We start from the raw sequence: 23,287 nt of genomic DNA on the forward strand, positions 1-23,287 counted from the left end.
CGGTTCGCATCTCCGTGGTTCGCCGCGTGGCGTTACCTTTGCGTGTGCAAAGTTCTTCGTCCTGTTGCCGGCTGAACTTCGGCACGCCATGGCTATGCCGAAGTTCAGCCTAGGTGCCGGTCGCCGAGGAGCAAAGAAAGACCACGTTTTCGCGCCGTCTAGGTTGCCAACAGGAGCATGCTATTGGACAGACGGCAATCCCGGGCGCGCCAATCGGAACGCTTTAAACCATCCGCCTCGTCCGCCAGCTCCAAAATGATCGTACAACACCAATTCCGCCCCACGCCCGAGGGAAGGCCGAAAGCGAGCGGTTCGCTCGCTGGCGGATCCGTCCAAAAACGATCGTACAACGGCCTTTACAATACCATACCCCCTCCCTCCCTCCCTCCCTCCCTCCCTCCCTCCCTCCCTCCCTCCCTCCCTCCCCAGTTTCCAACTGCTTGCACTCAGATCAGATTTCTGACAATTGCAACGCTTCAATTCTAGGACTCTTTTAGCGTAAAGCACAATGGGGCCGAGCTAGCTGGCTTCGTAGCCAGTCGTAAAGCATATCGTTTGAGTAACCTAAACCAATCATGTCCCAACAGGAGTCGACTGTCTGGCGTCTGTTCATGAGCATGATTGGCAGAATTTAAACGGGCTATGCACAAACTATTTTAATGCAATCGACCACTTCTTGTGCGTACAGCTATACAACTGCCTATTTGGTTTGGTTTTATGGGGTTTAACGTCCCAAAGCGACTGAGGCTATGAGAGACGCCGTAGTGGACGGCTCCGGAAATTTCGAACACCTGGGATTCTTTAACGTGCACTGACATCGCACAGTACACGGGCCTCTAAAATTTCTCCTCCAAAGAAATTACAGCTGCCTATTTAAATTCGTTTTATATGCATTAATGCATTAACAGATATATATGTATATATATGTATATATATATATATATATATATATATATATATATATATATATATATATATATATATATATATATATATATATATATATACATACCTTTGAACAGCGCGAAATGAACATATGATCCAAATAAAGAAATTAAGTAAATGAATGTGAAATAAATACATAAATAAATAAAAAGACAGGCTTGCTCCCCCACTCAAAAGAAGTTCCGCAGTCCCTGGCCCTATCCTATCCTGCTGCAATAGCAACGCGCAATAGGCCTATGCCTTTCTATAAACTCGGCAACGTTTGGAAAACACTCGCGAGCACCACCTTGCACGAAAGCGTGCGGTCGTTTTATATCGCACAGTCTTATAGCACATACCTCATTCACTGACACCTAAATATTCCTGCCCAGTTGGGGCTGCGAGCACGCGGCAGACGACAATGACACGTACGGACAACTGCACACGAAACAAGCCGCCAACAGCAACGCTGTAAAAAAAAAAAAAAAACGAAGTATACTAGCTCTCTTCGCATTATTTGTGCCGTTCTCATTGCCTTGCCCGAGTAGCGTCTCTGCAACGTACATTTTCGTTTCAAAGCGCAGTCAGTCCCAATGGGCATTGAAACTCCCTTGGACGTTCTGTGGATGTTCAGGATGTCCGCAGCACGCTCAAGGGACGTTCAGTGCCCATCGGGTTACTTCTCTGGCATCGCTGGATATCCTAAGGCAAGTACGCTTACCAATGGAGAACGCCTCTCCCCTCCTTCCCTGCTATTTCGCCCTGCGTGGAAACGGGGGTGTCCCGGATACAGAGATGTAAAACAGAACTCGCTCGTTCAAAACAAAACGCAGCAGCTATCTAGAAGTACCTGTCACTGGGCGATGGGATTCGTGGCTTCTGTTTATAAAAAGTGCGCAGACGAGGTTGACGGGGCAGCGTAATCCGTAAACTCGTCTCCTGTATGCGTGTTATGTTTACCCATTGTGTTGTCAATAGAAGCTGTTATCTTCTGTAAATGGGAAAAGAAAGAAAGAAGACAAAAAAACAATAAAAGCTAACGAGAGCCCTTGTTTCGCTGCCGGAGTGAAGAGATAAAGGCGTGGCTGGCTTTCCCGCTCCCTATTTCCGACGTCATTTTATTCTAACAGCGAAGCAAACAGGCGGCACACTGCCAACAGGTAGGTGCTTTTCTGGCCTCAAGAACAATGGAAACATTAGGCGCACACGCCAACACGCGATGCATGGCGGGCTTATTTATTTCGTACGTGCAGGCACCTGTCGCCGGAACGCAAGCGTATATTCGTATAGGTTTGACATGTTTGTGACTCGGAATGAGCGTCTCATTCCTTCCTTTGTATTTTTCTTATTGTGAGCCAGCGAAGAAGGAAACAGGAGAAGTAAAACTAGGTGGGATTAGGGTGAAAGTATAAGATTGGAGACATCACTACAACCGCAAAAAGGGGTTTTGCGGCTTCGTAACTTTGCGAAAAAGTAAAAAAAAAAGTTTTTTCACTTTCCCAACTTCATTCGTTTCTACAGTGACACTTGTGTACTTAGCAGTGAAATGTAGCTCCTAAAAGGTAACAAACCAACAAAACTGAAGTCAACGACCGGGTTGGGGTAATGGCGAAAACACCGAACCGAATTTCTAAAAGGATTGCAAAACTTTTTCACCGTGACACAATTGTTCGCGTGTCTGTCAGCGGTAAAGCAGGCTACAATGCAGCAGCACAGCGTATTTTTTTTTTAACAAGAAAAGCACGCCACAGGCGCTGATGCTGTGTACAGAGCTTGTGGTGTCCATTTCTACCATCGTCTGTTAACGCTGTTGTTTCGAGGCGAAAGGCAAGAAACGGCATGGTGTCGTTGAACGTTGACTGCTCGCCTTTGAGTTTTATTTATTATTTATATACATACAATGCAATCCCTAGAGAATGATTTTAGCTGGTTAAAATACAACTTTTTACAAAAAAAAAAAACGAAAGCAAAGCGAAGATGAAGTACACTGATGCTGTTCGTATCGTCGTTGTACATTACAATGTTCAACAAAACACGGCACAGAAAAAAGAGGGAAACTTTAACTTGTTAGAGAGTCAGCTGCGCCTGGCAGAAAACAGAGACAAGGAAGTCTGTGTAACTTCGGCATTGAGTTATTTCGTTATAGAGTTCATCTACGAAAAATAAAAAAAACAATATTTAAGTATAAACAAACACTATTGTTTGGTTTGGTTTATGGTTTGGTTTATGGGGTTTAACGTCCCAAAGCGACTAAGGCTATGAGAGAAGCCGTAGTGGAGGGCTTCGGAATTTTCGACCACCTGGGGTTCTTTAACGTGCACTGACATCGCACAGTACACGGGCCTCGAATTTCTCCTCCAAAGAAATTCATCCGCCGCGGCCGGGATCGAACCCGCGTCTTTCGGGCCAGCAGCCGAGCACCATAGCCACTGAGCCACCGCGGCGGCCAAACACTATTGTGAGTGTACATGCATGTCAGTGGTTGTAAGTGTGGGTGGACGTGAACTTGAGTGAGCGAGTGGATGGGAGTGGATGGGAGAGTGTGGACGTGATTGTGGGTGAGTATGAGTGGGTGGAAGTGAGTTTAAGTGAGTTGTGTGAGTGTGAGTGGATAGAGTGAGAGGACGTATGAACGAGTGGTGGATGTATGAGTGGACGTGAATGTGAGTGGATGTGAGCGGACGTGAGCTTGAGCGTGAGCGACTGGATTTGAGTGAGTGGACGCGAGTGTGAGTGTGACTGAGTGGACGTAGTGTGAGAGGACATGAGTGAATGTGAGTGTGGGTGAACGTGAGCGTGATCAGTGGATATGAGTGGACGTGAGTGTGAGTCGATCTGATTGTCAGTCGATATGAGTGCGAGTGGATGTGTGTGTAAGCGAGTGGTAGAGACTGAGTGGAGTCGATTGCGAGTGGAGGTGTGAGTGAGTGGACATTAGGGTGTGTGGATGTGTGGGTGAACATGACCGCGCTGTGAGCGAGTGTGAATGGATTTGAGTGTAAGGGGATATGCGTGCGAATGGATGTGAGTGGGCGTGATTGTGAGTGAGCGGAATTGAGTGCAGGTGAGCCACCTCTCCTGGTGCCGAGGTATGCCGGAGGCTTCACGGCGCGGTCCAGGTGTCCAGGAGAGCGAGGCAATTACTACGCCTTTCGTTTCTTTGTATAACCATTCAGTAGTATTATCACTATTATTAGGTGGACATCCATGACCAAAAAGAAGTGAAATCCCTCAGTGTAGGCTCGCACATTATTCTAATCTTACTTTACATGATAGCGCCTTCCGGTGTCATGGAGTGCAAGAAATGCACGCCTTTCAACAGACAACACATGCCAAGGAGCAGTATTCAGCGTAATTCAACCGCAAGTCAGTTGAATCCAACATTAAGTTCCAACAAAAACCAAACACAGAAGAAACCAGCGCCGCGTAGCGAGTGAATAGCACGCATGTGCTATTCCTGTCCGCATAGAGTCCGCGTAGGTTCGCTCGCTCCGGCATTGATTTTTTCTCGCGGTAATGAGACACTTGTGTTTGCACTTCGCGTAGAGTGGTCGTAACGGAGGAGTAATCGCAACAAGTGACTGCCGTTAGGCGCTTAAACAGGAGTGGGGGAGGAAGGGGAAAGGTGCAGCAAAAGAGGAGGAAAAAATCGATTTCCGGATTAACGCCCTTGCATGCACGGCTGCCTCAAGTTCATTGCCTCGTCCTTACTTTCTCCAGCTATCACACGCGTCTACGTCCACGTTTGGACGCGTCTAGGACCACGTTTGGAGTACATCAGCCTCCGAATTCGGTGTGAACGACTGGCTATGGCGAACGGAACGGTGCGACTTCATCTGTTCTGCAGGCGCCATTCTAATCGTGTCTCTTGGGCCCGTTTCCCTCTCCCTTTCTTTCTTTGCTGCGCATATGACACGTGACGCTGCACGGACGACGAGGACGTTCATTTTTCTAAAGGCAAAAGTCAATTCGCGGCGGAGTGGAGAGCGACCGTCGAGGACACACGCGCACTGGATCGGATCGCCATGGCAACAAACAGCGACAACACTGAACTCGACTGCTTCGCCAATCGCCCCCCACACCCCACCCCCTCCCTCCTCCCCCTGTCCCCGTACGAACGAACAGCAGGGCACGCGCGCGGCGCGGGAGCTCTCTTGTTTCACTGCGCCGACCTTTTCGCTCGTTCGCTCCTTTGTTTTTATTGCGTCTTTTCTTTCTTCCTTCGCTCACCGTCTCGCGGTGGCGCGGCTGCAAAATGTGAAGTTGGCGTGCCAAGCACCGACGCGTCTTCACCTTCCACCCCCGCGACGAGCTGCGGCGACGGTGTCTAAATCGGTGAGGAAGCGACATTCCTTCAAACCGCGACGCGGAGCTATCCGGGATTCCCGAAGAGTTTTCTTTCCGCTAGGATACATCTCCGACTATTTCTAAAAGATTTATTTGCCTCTGTCGAACCCAAATGGGAACTGTTTCCTGTTTGTCAAGCATTGATGAAAAGATTGAAAGATTGGTTCCCTAGAGAGGGAAAAACGACTCATCCGGGTACCTTCCTTGTTTCCCTACCGCATATCTCGTTTCAGGTTACATGCGTTATTCGAGACAGGATACGCTGGTTTCAGAGCTAAAAACGTTCAGAGGCGAATGAGAGTATTACTATAGGCGGCGGAAGCTTTGCGACAGTTTGCCAAAATGTTCCATGCAGGATGTAGAGATACAGCGATATTCGATCGAATCGCCAAGCTGCTTTGAAAACGGCCTTGTTCGTAAAGACAGCCTGGTTAACTCATTTGTCCCAAAACATATTTGTCCTCTCCTCCTAATAACAGACTGTCCTTCTATACTTAACATGTTTCAGAACGAAGAACAGCCTTTAGCGAAATAGCGAAAAAACTTCAATGGTGAAAAAGCGGCTGATAGCAGAGTGCAGGGATGCCAATCTTAGGCTTAGTTCTACCAGTCGCTACCTGTTGCCTGTGAGCATCTTTGCTTTTCCGTCTTTGCTTGCTTGATAATCAGCTCTGAAGATTACCTCTAGCCGGAAGACAATACGCTTACTCAAACACTCGGTGTTTAAATCTTCGTTTCCCGCCAAGGACTGCCCGGATTATCAAATGGCTGATTTTCCATGACAGACGCAGTCGGTTCTGTCAATGGTCGAACGACTTTCGGCCTGATATATAACCTACGTATGTATCTAAAGTATTGTACAGTGGAAATTAAAAAAAAAGAATTGACAGTGCAGCACCATGACATGGCACAGAACAGAATTTTGTCGTAATGCAGAATGACGTTAATGACATGAAAGCCTTAATGGCGTTGCGGCGACTTGCAGCGGTGTATTGCACGAGTATAACAATGCTAGTGCCCAAGTTAATTGGGAAGATGCCCGAAGATACTTTTATGCAGGCACAATGACGCCGCAGCACGTCATTCAAGAGCCATGATTCACAGATGATGTCAGAAGATGCTACACTTACTCGTGACCTTTGTCTTCATGCCAGTGTGTTGTAAAAAGTAAAGAAGTTAAAATAATTCCTCACATTTCATGCACCCTGTTATAGTCTTGTCATCGCTGAGCGCATTTCTTTTTGTGGTCGCAGTTTTGGAAAAAGAAATTACGCATAAGTGGACTGGATAATTAACAAGCTATTCCGCGGAAATGCTTTACTCCGACTTTTACGAATACCACATTGAGAGTATTATATTCACTGGCGTGAGAATTGGATCTTGATGCTCAGGTGAGGTTAGAAACAATCGAATCTCTATACATCATATACAAGGCTGAGTTTGCAACCTGTAGAGCTCTACAACCGTGGCCTTTTTCGTGTTTGGTGCGAACGTGACTTTCATATGTGTAAACGCGCAGTGTGAAGCAGCATTGTTTGGTTGCCACCCAGTGTTTACTGTTTCGCGCACACCGCAGTGGGCACTAATTACGGAGGGGTTACAAGAATAGGTCGTACTTCGCATATGTACAGTCGTTGCTGAGTTTTACGGCGCTTGCCTTTTTGTCAGCAGTGACGTCATCCTCCATGTAAACAGTACACGAAGTTGCCGTGGAAGCTCTCTAGCTTTCCTTTTCAGCCTGGTGCCTGCGCTTCTGTGGATTCTAATTAGTTATTCCTCCTTTATTACAAATCTACTATGCCTTGGGATTTTCCCTAAACATTAGACCAATGAATGGGCTAATTGTTATCACGACCAAGGGTGCACAAGGGCCCAATCAAAACACCACTTTAAATTTTGGTCCTTTTTTGGCAAGTATGCCATATCCTTTGAAAAATCCTCTTCTTGGTGGACAAACATTCATGTAGTCACTGAATTCCTTTGGCATCCAGATACGCATGTTCTTTCCGCCCAAACACGTACTTGGCAGTAGTTACAGGCAACTGCCAAAGTTCCTGGGAACATGGACCTTTCAAGAGGTGTAGAGCAGGCCCAGAATCCAGTGTGGAGCCTTGGCCATGGCAAGAAGACTCGCTGTGTGAAAGTTCTCGTCGAGTATGTTTTTTTTTTGTCGTCCCTGTTCCTTTCGCGCAGCTCATTTACAGCCATGCAAGCTTTATTATGACCAGGACGCCTGGCGAGTTTCTTGCTGCTCGATAGAAACAATCATTAGGCCAATAACACTGTTTTCTTGTTTTTGCGACAAGGATGTCTTGTCTGGTCTAACATCTCCTGGAAAAGGAAGCTTGGGATGAGGGCGAGGTCCCGATTGTTGTCCTCTACCTACCACATGAGCCCAAACTGTTCGGCTGAGTACTTCAGATAATGGCTGTGTTGAGGCAACGCATAAAGGAGGCGCTGGTTAAGGCTGCTCAAAACTATTGAAAGTATGCCTCCGCCTGGGCTGTTACACATAAAAATATGGCGGGATGACCAAAAAACAAACAAATAATATATTCCTGCAATGTTTCAGGCCTGTAGTGCGTTGAGGCCGTCCTAATAATAATGAAAGGATACTATGCCCCAGGCCTGCGGCTACTATGTATAACGGGCTGGACGTCTAAAGTAGAAATGTGTTGGGAGAACCAAGAAGAATTGAGCATATAAAATGTCGCCACGTGAATTTCTTTCTGCGAGGAAGTCAGTTCGAGGGCGGAGAAGGCATGGGACCACATATGGCTGACATGGTGTGTACTTTTACGTGGTCTCTGTCCTCGTCCATAAGCTGAACTTGCATGCTCGCGATCACAACCATCAAGCTCAGTTAGAGCCAGTTCCTATAAGTGAACTTTCCTTTCGGGAAAAGCTACGTGAAACCTGGCCCACCTGATCAGCCTTTGTTTTCCGTTTAGGACTGCAACGAAGGCCTTCATCCTAGAAGGCTCGCCGGAGGGAGCGGCGGGATAACGATGTCTTGAACGAGAGAAGGGAGTTTCCGGTGACTAGTAGTAGAGGCCGCCGCCGACCGGGTCCCGGAGCCATGCGCTTCCACAACGTGCACGGGGCCAACGTGCTCGTGGACGAAGGCGGCAAGCGGGCCACCCGGCTGGCATCATTCTGCGACGCCATCACGTTCAGCGCCAAGCCCGTGGCCGTCGGCTCGCGCCTCTCCCTCCAGCTGACGTCCAACGAGTCCTGGACGGGGGCGCTGAGACTAGGCCTAACCTCGCACGACCCCGCGTCCGTCGTGGTCGGCTCTTCGGGGTCGGCGGCGACCGGCGGCGCAACGGCGCTGCCGCGGTTCAGCTGTCCCGACTTGGCCTCCAAGCAGGGATACTGGATCAGACCACTGCCCGAGCGATGGATCGCGCGCTGCTCCAAGTGAGTTCCGCTGACTGCACGTACCGTCTTTGCCTAAAGTCAATAGCGTAGACATCAGTCTCGTGTGACGCCCTGGTAAGATGTGGTTTAACTTCATTACGCGCTCCTGTGTTCACTTTAGAACTGGACGTGTCTGTACATATAGACGATGGAATGAACATTTCTGCTGGCACTATTTTCACCTTGACTGAAGTTGAGAAGAACACTAGGGATGTCTTTTCCATTGTCGTCAGTGCCCGTCTGCGATAGCTCTCACTTTACAGACTTGATTAGGACGGCTATGAGAAGGTTCAAGTGACTTTAGGGATAAGGTGACAAAAGTGGAGGAATGAGTGGCTCGTTATGACATACACGTTAACGAAGCCCACGGTCACTGAAACAAAGGAAAGCATAAGGGAATGTTTATATCTTTTTAATTTGTGGTGTTGATCAGTTGGAAACCAAATGTGCAACTAGTTTATGGCTGAAATATAATCGATTAGAAGCTAGAAGAAGAAAAAAAAACACGTGCCGCCAGTGGGATTCGAACCCACGATCTCCGTAACGTCTACAGGGTTCTACATAGCTCAATTGGTAAACCACAGTACACGAAATACGGTGGTAGTATGGGTTCGGATCCCACTGGTAACGTCTGGCTGTTTTTCTTCTAGCTTTACCTTTCACCCGTAAAACGATTACTCTTCTAATCTCCCAGTGATGAACATCACAAGTTAAAAAAAGGCATATCAGAGATCTATATCTCAAAACTCTCAGAGATAGGTTTTACGGTAGTTTGTGTAGTCTCTTGAATCTCTGGGCCGATCGAAGCGCCAGGCCAATGCTCATATGCCGCGGCCGGTTCTCATACTGTCGTGGTATAGTCATCACTAAATGCCTTACGAGGGCTTCGCTGAACTTTGTAAGATTCCGTATTGGTAAGAAGCGCGTCACGGTGCACCAGCGACGCATCGTTTATGTATGCAATTTCAAATAGCGTCGTGACGTCACTTCCTGCCGTTCATTTCCTTCGTTGCAGGCTCACCTTCTACGTGAACGCACAGGGTCACTTTCAGCTATTCGTAGACAACGAGTACAAGGGGGCGCTGTTCTCCGGACTGCCAGTCAAGGAGCGGCTGTGGCTCATCGTCGACCTCTACGGCATCTCCGTGTCGGCAAAGTTCGTCACCCCATGTAAGGGAAACGCCTTGATCACCTTGTTCCTAGATTGTTTACTGTAGTTGGCTCAGGTTGGCCAGGTGTTTCTCAAACACGAACTGCAAGAAATACTGGTCCCGCGCGTGAGCGGTATGAAACTTGAATTTGGCCGCCGCGGTGGCTCAACGGTTATGGTGCTCGGCTGCTGACCCGAAAGACGCGGGTTCGATCCCGGCCGCGGCGGCTGGAATTTCTTTGGAGGAGAAATTCTAGAGGCCCGTGTACTGTGCGATGTCAGTGCACGTTAAAGAACCCCAGGTGGTCGAAATTTCCGGAGCCCTTCACTACGGCGTCTCTCATAGCCTTAGTCGCTTTGGGACGTTAAACCCCATAAACCAAACCAAACCGAAACTTGAATTTGATGGCGTCCTTAATTAAGTGAGTCGAGGTAATTTCATTCAGTCGCCAATGTTAAAAAGCTTTTCGAGGGATGACCCAAGAACTTCGCACCGGAAGTAAAAAGAAATTGGGGTCGTGTTTTGAATGTGTAAGGTCTACCCGATCGTCTTCCTACCTGCTTTATTAGTGTCCCGTGGAGAAGCCGGCGCTGTGCGTACCCCTAATCATTATTTCAAGGTACGTCGCAAAACGGAAAGAAAGCGCAAAAGACCATTGAGGTAGCTTCCGTTGCGCTGACCAGCCTGACCTCAAGACTGGCCCGGCAAAAGTCTGCCCTTTTGGGAGAGTATACGAATTCGATACTGATCTCTGCGCACTGTACTTTGTCTCTAGAACAGTGGGATGTTTGGCGTGCTGTCTCCTCATGGCTTGTCTTGTCTCTTAAAAAAAATGGCTTTCGCGGAAGATTGGATGACGTGCAGACATCTAGCTGCCGCGAAGGCATTCGTATACGGTTGCTTACACAGCGCTTAGACTCCTTTAACATACCGTGTTACCGTTACCCCTCCCAGAGTACCGGGAGCCTGCGCACCGTCAGCGCGCATGCGCAGATCGCCTTGAGGACGCCAGATGGCGCCAGGTACCTGGCAGCTGCGCGTACGCCTCCCGTATCGGGACCAATCAGCGCGTGTGTACTGGCGGTGGGCGGGTACCCGGTACTCCGCTAACGGTAACGCAGTATGCTAAAGGTGTCTAATGACGTGCGCCCAAACATGCAGGCAGCTCGACGCCCGTGGAAGTGGTTGCGCGGGGTCCGGACGCCGTGCGAGCCTACAAGCAGGCGTGCGCCGAAGGCAGTGTGCCGCTGTACCGCGCTCGGCTCTACATCATTGGATGCCCCGGCGCCGGCAAGTCTAGCCTCAAGAGGGCGCTGCTCAACGCCGGGTGAGCTGCAAGGAGCCAGTAGAGGATCAAAAGTTACGAACAAAAATTTACAGAGACAGCTAATTCTGTCACGTGTTGGCAGTGCGATAGCATTAGCAGCTGTTGATGCCTTTATACTGGCAGTGACGTCACTTTTCTTCAACCAATGGTAGACTCACTGGGTAAGTTTTATCCAGTGACTCTACCAATGAGAATGTTCCCGTCTGGTGACGTCACTTCCTTCCAGCCAATGGGCGAATTTTATGAACGACGCAGCATTTTGTCCTCATGGGGCTTTCTGATGCTATCGCATAAGAAGTACGGCTCATACCGGGTGCCCCACTAAAAGTCACAGAGTTCTTAAAAAAGATGGTGCGTATCCTATAGCGGAGTGTGTGCTGCTTAGAGCCGAAGGCCTAGTCTGCGTTGTCTGTTTCGTTCGCCAAAGGTAATAAATCACTAAAGACTAATCACCTAACTTTTTAAATACTCGCTTCAGGAATAAAGTGTGAATCCACTAGTTGTCGATTGGTGTGAAAAAAAGCCGGCTTAAAAGTCCGGACCAAGACACCATGCATGCAGCTTTATTTACTGTCCCGCCGGAGACCTGCTACTACTCGCAACTCTCCCATGCCTCCTCTGAAGAAACAGCTCGATAAATACAACGGCCACACAGCGCAACATGGTCTTTCCTCCCATCTCCGATTTGAAACGTCCAGGAGAACGTGATCGAAGTCCGCTATTCGTGGAGTATTGATAACCTATAGCATCCGATATCCATCGCTTTGGCGTTTCATTTTCCTCATCGAGACTGTTCATTAGCGGATACGTGCCTGCGAACAGCGGCCAAATACTAGGCGTATCGCCGTCCAGCGCTCGCATGTGAGGCACCTTCCATTAGTGGTCGAACTTATTGCTTGTACATGGATTTGCACAAATAAAAGTGATAACGCTGTTCTTATACGTAAGACTGCTTCATCCTAAGCAACTTTTTGTTCCTTTCTGGATAGCAATATAGTGAGAGACAAACAGAGAAACGTGAAGACAAATCTAATTTATCGAACAGTCAGTTTTTTAATCGTAGTTTGCACCACCGTTGCACCAGCAGTAATGCCCTATACGTCGCGATTCAGTACCTACAGTCATGAGCAGTATAAGAGAGAACAAAGTTCATTCATTTATTGGTTGCACCATAACTATATGTGACAAGCACGTTTTTTTTTCGTTTTCAAACTAGTTTTTTCTCTACAGCATTCAGAATCCAAATGCCATTCTCAAATTTAGTAAAGAAGTAACCCCAACGATTGGCAGTTTTCCGCGAAAAGTTCGTTCCTTCTCATATTACTCACGGCTGTACTAGTTCAATGGGCGAAGTGGGACTGCCATTGCGCCTTAGCGAACCCGTGTGTCAGCTGACAACGAGCAATCGCGAGCTGAAGGAAGATGTCCCTAATTTTGGAATGAGCTTTAAATGACATGACTCCTGCGTTCGTCCTCCCCACAGCGGAACCGAGGGCGCTGGCGGCGCGGAGAGGTCCGTCGTTGACGCCGTGCACTGCTGCCGGACGTCGGAGAAAGGAGACGGGGCCCCATGGACGGCGCTGCCGACCGAGCTGCTGTCCAGGGCGCCCGAGGACGTCGACCAGAACTGGGTGGAGCGTAAGCACATATACAATTTCCGCTACATTATATAGGCTAGTCAGGCGAGTGTTAGGGGACGGCGTTCTGGCATAGCAGGTTCACTTCGTCGAGGGCTTGGGACATCTCGTTGGGGCTGAGGACTGTGTATACTGCTTCGGCGTACATGTCATTGCCAGTGGCTCTTGTGTGGACGTCATTACTTGCTGGACGCCTGAAGCCTACCGGGCTCTAGCACGGATCATCTGTACTTGCATTATCTAACGAAATAAATGTTTTGCAGTCCAATCCTCACGTACGACGTACGCAAGAGTCTAGAGGGGAGGATGCTTTGGAGACGGCAGAAGTCGGCACAGTTCTTCTTGACCGATTCCACGGATGATTTCGCGCAAGTGATTGCTGCTGGTTGTCACATATACTGTTGGTGGCTTGTGTCGCAGGATCCCAACTCTCGGCGATAGTGGCGAGTTCGTGTCTCCGTCTTTTCTATGGGCGATGGTTCTCTGGCAAATTCGGCCGTATTAGTCCAGCAAATAACTTTTCTATGATGCCTCGCATTAAGAAGTTGGCTTCCTTTCCTTAGGTCGCCTTTGGATGCGCACGACGAAAAAGGCGCATCACCTCTTCGATGTAAATGTCCGCTGTTTCGTTGGGGGCTGGATGCGGGACTCAAGCAATAACTCTGCTCTTTCATTGCGTAGGCTACTCGTGAACGTCTTCAGGGGCTCTTTCTTCAAGGTATCCCACGTCGTCATAGAAGTCTTGTGATTGTAATCCACGTACGTGCTCGGCCTCCCAGCGAGAATACTCTTTTTGAACCTCCCAATCCCGCAGCGTCAGTCCAGACTCTCAGAACATTCTTCTCTGAATGCTGGCGGTTGCATATCCGGACTAGGATAACTGTGTAGAGAACCCGGCGTTCAGTTTCCTGTTCTATACAGACGCAGATAATGGTAGACAATGTCTCCAGGGGCCGTATTATATAAGGAAGCATTATTAATGCGAAATCATTTCATGGCTCTCTCCTGTGAGCAAAAAGTGTCCGCAAAACGTGTCCGCAAATTTTGTCCGCACGATTACGTCGTTCTCTGAAGGTAAATAGGTGAAAGTGTAATTGTGACAGATAGTGTGTGAAAAAATGTCGCCATGGGAAAAAATTTGGTTGATGACGTATTAATTAGTTAATTAAACGCGAAAAAATACTTAGACGTCAAAATAGTCATGAACGTCGATATAAAACATGGACGTCAGAACAGCCACGGACGCTGATATAGTATGTGGACTTTTTGCTTTCGTATTGCTCCAATGCTGGTGGCCGCAGTGACCTCAAGGTTTTTCTTTTACCCATTTGATCCTCTGGCGTTGGCCACTGTTGGGTGAAGTAGCCGCGGCTTTCAAGCGTCCGTGAGAAGCGAACGGACAACCGGACTTCACCATTGGTTTGTGACGGGTCACTTGCCGCTTACGTCTGATGCCGGCCCTCACCAAATGAAAAGAAATATGGACAGTGAATCCTTGTAGAATACGGCCCCCAGATATCTTCCCTCTGAGTAGTCTCGATCGCGGACGAGGAATCAGAGCAGACAGATGACAAAAGCGTAATGAACCAGTTACCCGCACTCGTTGAGTAACGGAGACTTGACGCTTCCGGCGCCCTCTGGCGGATGCGTGCAGCGGACGTGGGCCACATCAGCGACGCCGAGTACCACCAGGCCGTGGCGCTGAACGTGGTGCGCGAGATGACCCTGCAGCAGCGCAAGCGTCAGCACCAGGAGGACAAGCGCCGCCTGCTGGGCTCCACCCGGAGCTCGGTCAAGGGTCAGGGTGGTGTGCTCCGCCACCGGAACAGCAACGTCCGACATGGGGGCAGCTCCGACGGGTCGGCGGGGGGAGGAGGACACGGCGTCACGACGCGCTCCACTTCGGTCAAGGTAGGCGTTCGAGTAAGCGGCTCTCATCTCATTGCTTCAAACGGAGAGAATTCGACGGCATTGCCTATAGACTCGAGTGCATCTCTCGTAGTCGAAAAGGGAGTAGCTTATGGCCACTTTAAACTATTACCTTAATGACTTCCCAAGTGTTGCCGTATTATGGCCTTACCATAATTACTTTCCACGCGGTCAGCAAAAAAGGCAGGCAGCGGTTCAACTCTGCCGAACTGAGTTTCATGTAGCGGAAGCTACAGAAGCATGATTAAACCTGGTTTATTTTTGGTACATCTTTCATTGTTTCTCAATTCCCCTCCCCCACCACTTCACAGCCTCTATTCGTCTTCACTGCCACAACTGTGAATTTAATCACGTGACACAACGTTTTTGCCACGTGGCTTTACTGTCTCTGCCGATAGCTTGCAAGGTTAAAATTCAATGTCAAAGTTGAAGGTCGAAGTTCAAGGTCAAAGGTGGTCCACTGAGTGGGCCACACATGGTTAGGTATATACGCATAGCAACACTAGCCATGACTTATCTCAAGGTCGTTTCAAGGTCATTGGAAGCTCGCGGCGAAATGCGTCCCAGCTATAGTAGTGTAACTTTCGCCACAGTATGCGGAAAGGTTTTGCACGGTAGTGCGGCCGCGCGCTTCCGCTCCAGAGTCTGCATATTTTAACTCCGTGCTCGCAGTCGTCTCACCCGAAAGAGGCACTGTCGGCGTCCAGCTGGGAAGGGATGCCCCAGGACCTTCCGGCCGAAGTGGTGGTGCTCGTGGAGCGCCTGCTCAAGGAGGCCGAGAGCAAGCAGGACCTGGACGCCAGGGAGACCGAGAAGGGTCCTCGGCTGACGTCCTCGTCTTCTGCGGGCGCCGCCGCCGTCGGGTCCACCACGGCGCAGGCCACCAGCAGCCAGGTCACCTTCATGATCTGGGACTTCGACGGGCTGCCAAGGCACTTCCTCACGCACCAGGTGAGGGGCCGGTTCCCCGTGTTTAACTAAAGCCTCCTTGAATAATAGCAGAGGAGGGGGGGATTAATTCAAAGAGAACCGAACTTCTTAATCTCTGAGTTGCGTTATGTCTTTTCGGCGGGCAGTGATGATGATGACTTGGCCCGCAAGCACCATGAAGGTACAGCAAGCACCATGAAGGTACAGCACGCACCGCAGCCGTAGCCTCGTGGTAGAGCGCCCGCCTCGGCTTCAGGAGGGGGTGGGTCCGACTCCCGCCGCCGGCCGGGTACCCACCGGTTTTCTCAAAATGGGTTAAAGCTATGCCCCGGCCTGGTGCTCGGCTTACTAGGGTCGCATTGCTTGGGAAAGGAGTCTGCGCCTTTGGGAAAAGGAGCCTGTGCTGCGGTACAGCACGATCGGAGACACCGAGTGACGGGCGAAGAAACTGGAAACAAACAAACCCTGTTTTAGAGGGTGAAGAAGATACCACACCAGAAGGCGCTAAACAAAACTGACAGGGACACCTAATTACATTATGTGTTGGAAGCGCGATAGCCTTAGAAGCTGCTGTCTTCAGCAAAAGTGACGTCACTTCCGGTTTGATGACGTGACTTGCCGGCAGCCAATGGGAAATATCCGGTGTAGTACGTCGCTTCCCTCCAGCCAATGGGCGAACTTTATGACTGACGACGCGTTTTTCCCGATGAGGCTTTGAATGCTCAGTGTTTGCCTAGTGATCCTTCCTTCTTCAATGTCTGTCTGCGATCACGCAGTACACTTCATGATTCTCTTATCACTTCCCCTCCGCTCGAAGGAGAAAGAGTACAAGACTGTGCCATTCGGCGGCTGGTCGTACAATTCCAGGCCAAACAGGCTTGTGGCGTTCGTTAAGTCAGTGTTAGCCGTCCTTCCCGCTGACCTATGAGGGAGCATTTTTTGAAATTCCTGACCCAGCAATAAGACTCAATCAGACATTAGTACTCATGTCCTGCTGACGAAATTCGTCTGCACTGCAATATCTCCTTGCAACCTCAAAGTGTGGGCCCTCGCTGTGCGTTTCCCAAAAGCGTGAAATTCCTAGACTATGACTGTTGAGCTCTGAGCCTAAAAAAATTCTCTATGTACAAATCAGTTTGTCTCTGAAGAGATGAAGAGAGAGAAATTTTTTATTTTCGCAACACCTTTTAGTTGCAACTATCTTGTTTCTTTCGTTACTTTAAGGTAAGCTGCAATGCATAGATTGTATGTCGTCTTTCTTTGCGATCTTCTCTGACGAGCTCACGTTTATTTCTTAGATCTAGTGGACCTGTATTTCAAGCCACTCTTCTTCGTTCATGTGGTTTATTATGCGATAGCATAGAAGCCTCACGGGAGCAAAAAGCAGGCGGCGACCGTCTGGCGTCCAAGAAAACCATGATTGGCTGCCGGGCAGTGACTTCATCAGTGACCTCACCAGAGTGAGAAAATATCATTGGCTGAACGGACGTGACGTCACCAGACTGGTGAATGCCTACTGGCTGGAGAGGATTTTGACGTCACCAAACCATGTTCGCCGGTGTGAAGCCTCTATCTGCCAACAGTGGAAGGTGGCAGGTGGTGTACGGAGGAGTTCGGGATGAGTAACCTGGGTTGACTTCACCAGAACGGCAGTGACGTCACCAGACGAGATTTGTCTCTGTGATGCCTGGTACGAGAAAAACTTGGGAAGAGCAAGCTGAGTCTCCAAGGCCCATCAGTCACTTGCGGGAAAAGCAGCAACAGCTTCGAATGTCATCGCATTGCTAACACATAATGGAATTAAGTGTCCCTGTGTTTTTGGTTGCTTTCTGACCTCTGAGCTTAGTTAACTGCTACCTGCGAGCTCAGTAAACAAAGCGGGCCAACAACGAAATAACAAAGGACGAAGAAGATTCACGTGATGCGTTTTAGTTGGAAAAGGACGAAGCACCGCGGCCAATTCATGTGGAGAAGAAGAAGAAGAATCCAACGCATGGCCAAAAAGCCTTTTTTTGTTTTATTCCTGATATATCTACTTTGTTTAATTTATTTCAAAATTTCAACAATTAATATATTTTCTTATTTCAGTCATTCCACTATTCTTTTTACTTTTTTTTTTCCCGCACATATACCTCCTTGGCATTCCCCATCGTACCTTGGCCAATCCCCCGCGTGGCTATGAGCCATGTTTGCTGTGGAGAAGAAGAAGAATCCCTCGCCGTGGGTATGTGCCATTAAGCCTGAGGACATCATCATCATCATCATCAGGACGAAGCGCAAGCTCAGTGTTGTTGTTGTTATGAGGCAAACAACACGAACAACAGCACCGTCTCCCACTGTGGATATGTACTACTTCACCAGAGGCTAGCGACAACTACGACAACAATGCACCGTCGCCAGCCGTGGCACAGGAAGCAGCAGTTCTGCGAGGGCCAAGACGCGCTCGAGCACCTGCTCTTGATCGCGGGTGTTCTCTGCTTCCAGTTCAGTCTCGTCTTGATGTCGTACATAGCCGAGCGCTACCAAGACCTCCCGCGCAAAGACCCCGAGACCGGTGAGCTGACGCGGTACTTCAGCGGTCCTACGGTGGAGCGAATGGAGACGGTGCAGCAGAGCCCAGACCTCCGCGAACAGGCGGCCTACGTGTACGACCTGCTTCCCGCGGGATTCCGCAATTCTACGTTCGCCCTCAAGCTTCGTAGGATCGCCGACTGCGGTCGCCGCGGAAACCCGTGCCTCAGTCAGAGCCGCCGGTTTCGGCTGATCGAACACGAAGACCTCGCCGAGTTCGCCAACTGGAAGGAAGCCTCCTCGGAAACTGCCGACAAGGGAGAATGGAGGAGGTTGCGACGTGGGAAAGGTCGCCGAAAAACCAAGTTCGCCACGGAGGATTCAACAAATGGGACAAACGGAAGCTAGCTAACTGGTTCGCCATCCTGCCATTAGGAGTAGTAGCCGTTCAGGATGACTGAAGGTGATCGGTTGGCAACCGGGCATCGGCTGAAAGAAAGCTGACAGAAGTTGAGGACTATAGGCTAAGCACGAAGCGTGTGACCCGGCTTAAACTTGCTTTATGCTCGTCCTTGCCTCCAGAAGCACTGTGGGCACTACTAAAAGAGACATTGTTTGCGGTGTTCACTTCTTGAGACTGCAGTTAGACGTAGCTTCCCGAAATAAACTTTAAACTTTCAAAAACTTTGTATCAAGAAGTGAACAGCCATCTACAAAACGGTGCGAAGGCCTTGTTGTTCATTGCTTTGTCCTTGTACTCGATGTGTTCTCGCCACAAAGCAAAAAGAGGTAACAGTGTTTCGATTGCTTGTCTCTGAATCATGCCGCAGGCGTTCTACTCCTCTCACGGCATCTACCTCCTCCTGTTCGACCTCACTAGGGACCTCAACGAGCCCATACACGTGCCGGATCAAACACGCAGCGTAAGCAGCGTTCTTGCTTGTAACTGTTTGGCGAAACGTGTGAATTGCAGTGGCGTAGCCGGCAGTCCTACAGAAGCCTTTGAGTTTTCATTTTTTCTATTTACCGTACGCAATGTAGCTGGGCTGAAATGAGAGCTAGAAGCTCCTGATGCACTCCTGTACAGCGCTCTCTGCGTCCACGCCTACGACGAGGCATGCACATTTATCTTTGCTGAATCAAGTACAGCCACAATGACAGCAAGCAAGTGAGGGGTTCCAGCGGTGGCTAGACAGGAAAGGGAAGGAGACGGGCCTTTGCCCCGTGCCGTAGGGAGTGGGCTACTTCAGAGAGCACCAACTGACCTCAGCCTTTGCGACCCCGCGCCGTCTCTCCAACTTCCCCCTTAACCCCCGCTCACCCATAACCAGGATAACGAACAAGCCACTCCCCACGGCACGGGGGCAAAGGCCCTTCCCCTTCTCTTTCCTGCTTAGCTTCTGCTTCAGGGCCAAAGAAAGTTGTACAGAAACCAAAAGCCAAGGCATTTGAGAACTGTTGCGTTTAGACTACAGACAACATTAAGATCGACGTACTAGTAAATGGGGTATGGGTCCTCGCTTTGCGTTTTTAGCTACTATTTGTTTCGTTTTACAAAAAACAAAACGATGCCTAACGCCAGCACTGTTAGAAAACATGCATATTGGACTCCGATTTGGACGGTCGGCTGCATCTCACAATTAGTTTGCTGCACTCTGAAAGGTAGAGCTCGATCGCCCCAGTGAGGCCCAAGGAAGACAACAATAATCCTTAGAATATTTGAGCAATCTTGGGACTGTTTTTCAAACAATTATTGCTCTAATTGGAAATGTAGTTCGTGATGGTGTTCTGAAAGTATAGCAAGCTTTCATTCACTGGTTAAATTCACAGAAGTCTGCAAGCACTGCGAAGGCTTGCTTTGAACTGGTGCACCGGCATTCGTAAACATCGCGCCCGCCGAGTCGGCCGAGTCTTCCGCGTATAGCTGCTGGACACTGGTGTTCTGTCCTTACCAGGGATGGAGCCACCGGTCGCAGGGTGAGAGGAGCTGAGGAACACCTTTTGCAGCGCATGGCGCTGATTGGCGCAGATCGCCGCAGCCCTGACAGCGCTGCAAACAATTTGTTAGATGTAGTATATGCAGCGTTTCCACGACAAGCACATAATGACAGATAACGCGAAGCATTGCGCGCTTATTTTCCTTCAACCGCTAGTGAGGATGAGAGGGCTGTAAATCTACACGCAAAGAAATCGTTGCTACGTTTTTATATGCGCGAGAAGTAATCTGCAAAGGAAATTTACAACGCAGCTCTTAGGCACCCGTTCCGTGGTCGAGCAGCATGCCTCGCCGTCACTGGCGTAACCGAGCGCGGAGGATGAAAGACGGCGATAGCGAAGTTAGCGCGAGGAAGAAAGCGGAGGGAAAGAGTACAGCGGTTGCATGTAGGCAGGTTACGCAGCGGCGACCCATAGAACCAGAGCAGCGCGCGCCGTCGTCTGCTCTCCGATGACGTCATCGGTAAGGTATACGCGTCGCCACAGTAGCGCGCGCTGTAAGCCCGATGCACGGTGTAAGCCCGATGCGAGGGTCATCGGCTGCCATGGAGGAAGGATCGGCTGCGGAATGCTGTGCGCGCTGCCCAATTCGAAACCTCCTCTGTTCGGCTGTGTGTTCCGTGTGCGGTCGCCTGCGGTTCGAGTACCGCAGCGACTAACTCAAAAAGCGCATTACCGAGAAGCGTAATTGCCGGCTAATTTATTGAGGGAGAGAAACTAAGCGCGCAGCTCTCCTTGAAATCTCCTCTAACGAACGCAATCGGTTTCTCGAGCCGATTTTCGGGATAGCCACTCTGTTTGCGGCCATCGAGAACTCATGATGTTGAATTTAATTCCTAGGCAGACTCTCCCTTTGCAATCACGCAATCTTGGCACACCACAGTGGCCGAATTTTCCGCATTTATACCCGCTGTGGTGTCGGGTGAACGACTGCGTCATTCTGCTGCTGTTAACGACGTCGTGGGTGCGATGCCGTTTGGCGGCCACATTTTAAAAGAGGCGAAGGCCAGAACACTCGCTGGTGCCGAGATTTCATGGCCGTTGTAAGGCTTCCCGAATAGATGAAATTAATCCACACTTGCGCTCTCCACAGCGCACGTGAGGATTTGGGATGATTATCAAGCACAGTCTGGCCATATGTATAAGTGCTAAACCGTCGGCACCTTCGTCCAGATGGAGGACGCGGGGTCTCCCATGTCGACCATCGACTACGTGCACCAGTGGCTCACCTCCATCCACGTGTCGGCGGCGAGGACCCACCAGGACGGCGACTACGGGGCCGCCAAGGACGTGGAGGACGTGGACACGTCCCAGCTGCTGCCCACCGTCATCCTGGTGGGCACACACCGCTCCCAGCTGCGCGGAAACGCCCAGGCCAGGAACAACACGGTGAGGGGCGCCACTCACGCTTATGCAGGGGACGCTTACGCTTGGCGTCAAAAGTTTACGGGCCATAGGAGCCTCACCTCGCAGCTTGGGAGTCACAGACGCCCTGTTGCAGTGTTTTCATACCAGAAGAAGTCTGCATTCTTTCGCTGATGTTCATGGTTAGGCTGGTTCATGCCGAAGAGAGATGAAACATGAGACGGAATGGACGCGTACTGGCACTGAATTCAGCAGTTAAGTCGGCGCCTATTATATATCTGTTCTTTTATGCAACTGTTATCTTTGAACAGGCTGTTTTCCATTACGCGTAAGTTTTGCTTGTAATTCTTTAGCGTTAACCAGTGCTGTGGCTCATGTTGCGTGGACGGGTTTGGATCAGAAGCAGGGCGGCCAGAAACAGGCTAGCTAGAACTGGAGGGTGCCGAAAAAGACTGTACAGCTAATTTTATATATTTACAGCAGTTCTACAAAACACGTGAGAAAAGCCGTTCGACTGCTTGAATAGGGTCCTGGATTCTTAGATCACTATGTGGTGAATGTGGTTAAGGACTGTCCTGTCAGCGGGACATCCGTGCAGTCTACGAGAGCTTGTTCACCGTGGAAGGCGTCACCGGCGCATTATCGCAGCTGTTTTGGTGGCGGGGGACAGCTTCTCGGTAGCAATGATGATCATGCTGCAGGTAGTAGCAGTGATTGGCCATAGCGAAGGCATCCCATCTTCACCCGATCTGGTGGTACACCGAGGTCGCTGCCAAGGATCTAGGCAGGTCGAATTGTTTCTGGTCGCAGTGGCCCATGAAAAAAAAAATGGCTGAGGCTTAACTTGGTTAAGCCTGGAGAATGCGAAGCATCATCGTGTCGCGTAATTTGGAGGCGCACAACCACAGCGACGGCGCGAGGTGGGCCCCCGTTTCTCCACTGTCGTGACGTCATCGTGTCACGTGGTGTGGCGTCATGTATCACGTGATTTGGAGGCGCACAACCACAGCGACGGCGCGAGGTGGGCCCCCGTTTCTCCACTGCCGTGACGTCATCGTGTCACGTGGTGTGACGTCATGTACCACGTGATTTGGAGGCGCACAACCACAGCGACGGCGCGAGGTGGGCCCCCGTTTCTCCACTGCCGTGACGTCATCGTGTCACGTGGTGTGGCATCATCGTGTCACGTGATTTAGAGGCGCACAACCACAGCGACGGCGCGAGGTGGGCCCCCGTTTCTCCACTGTCGTGACGTCATCGTGTCACGTGGTGTGACGTCATGTATCACGTGATTTGGAGGCGCACAACCACAGCGACGGCGCGTGGTGGGCCCCCGTTTCTCTACTGTCGTGACGTCATCGTGTCACGTGGTGTGACGTCATGTATCACGTGATTTGGAGGCGCATAACCACGGTGAAGGGCTGAAGTGGTAGCTAAAGTAGTATGCTTCGCATAAAAAAAGAAAAAACGGCTCCCACCACTTGCCGCTGCAGTTCTCAGAAAAGAGGAGAGTCTTTGTTATCCGTTGGCGCCGTACAGCTTCCGTAGTTAAATGTTGTTCGTCAGCGAGATGGGGACGTATCCCTTCTTCCTGCAGCACAGGGAAGGGACTCTTTCTGCTGTCGCCGCCGCCGCCATGCCTACGCCGGGAAATGACGCCGCGCCGACGCCTCTTGCCTGACTCGTCCGTCAGCTCACGGGAGAATCCGCGTGAGAATCCACTCAGGCTGGAGGTCGGTCCCCGATCATAA

At 50.1% G+C, this 23,287-nt stretch overlaps 1 protein-coding gene across 2 annotated transcripts in view; it reads left to right on the forward strand.

The window, feature by feature from the left end:
- Positions 1-5,056: 5,056 nt before the first annotated feature.
- The window catches only part of LOC149365847 (uncharacterized), a 46,037-nt gene continuing 27,806 nt past the window's right edge, over positions 5,057-23,287 (forward strand). Inside the window, exons 1-9 of one of the 2 annotated variants that reach the window (XM_089546712.1) lie at positions 5,057-5,259; positions 8,223-8,691; positions 9,707-9,861; positions 11,004-11,169; positions 12,653-12,807; positions 14,461-14,729; positions 15,408-15,686; positions 19,007-19,099; positions 21,345-21,560. In XM_089546712.1, coding sequence (XP_089402838.1) covers positions 8,351-8,691; positions 9,707-9,861; positions 11,004-11,169; positions 12,653-12,807; positions 14,461-14,729; positions 15,408-15,686; positions 19,007-19,099; positions 21,345-21,560 — 1,674 coding nt within the window. In that variant the 5' untranslated portion in view covers positions 5,057-5,259; positions 8,223-8,350. The remainder of the gene's footprint in view (positions 5,260-8,222; positions 8,692-9,706; positions 9,862-11,003; positions 11,170-12,652; positions 12,808-14,460; positions 14,730-15,407; positions 15,687-19,006; positions 19,100-21,344; positions 21,561-23,287) is intronic. The other variant, XM_089546717.1, reaches the window with a different exon arrangement.

The sequence above is a fragment of the Amblyomma mixtum genome, chromosome 1 (assembly GCF_055824585.1).
Source record: "Amblyomma mixtum isolate Tamu chromosome 1, ASM5582458v1, whole genome shotgun sequence".
NCBI lineage: Eukaryota > Metazoa > Arthropoda > Arachnida > Ixodida > Ixodidae > Amblyomma > Amblyomma mixtum.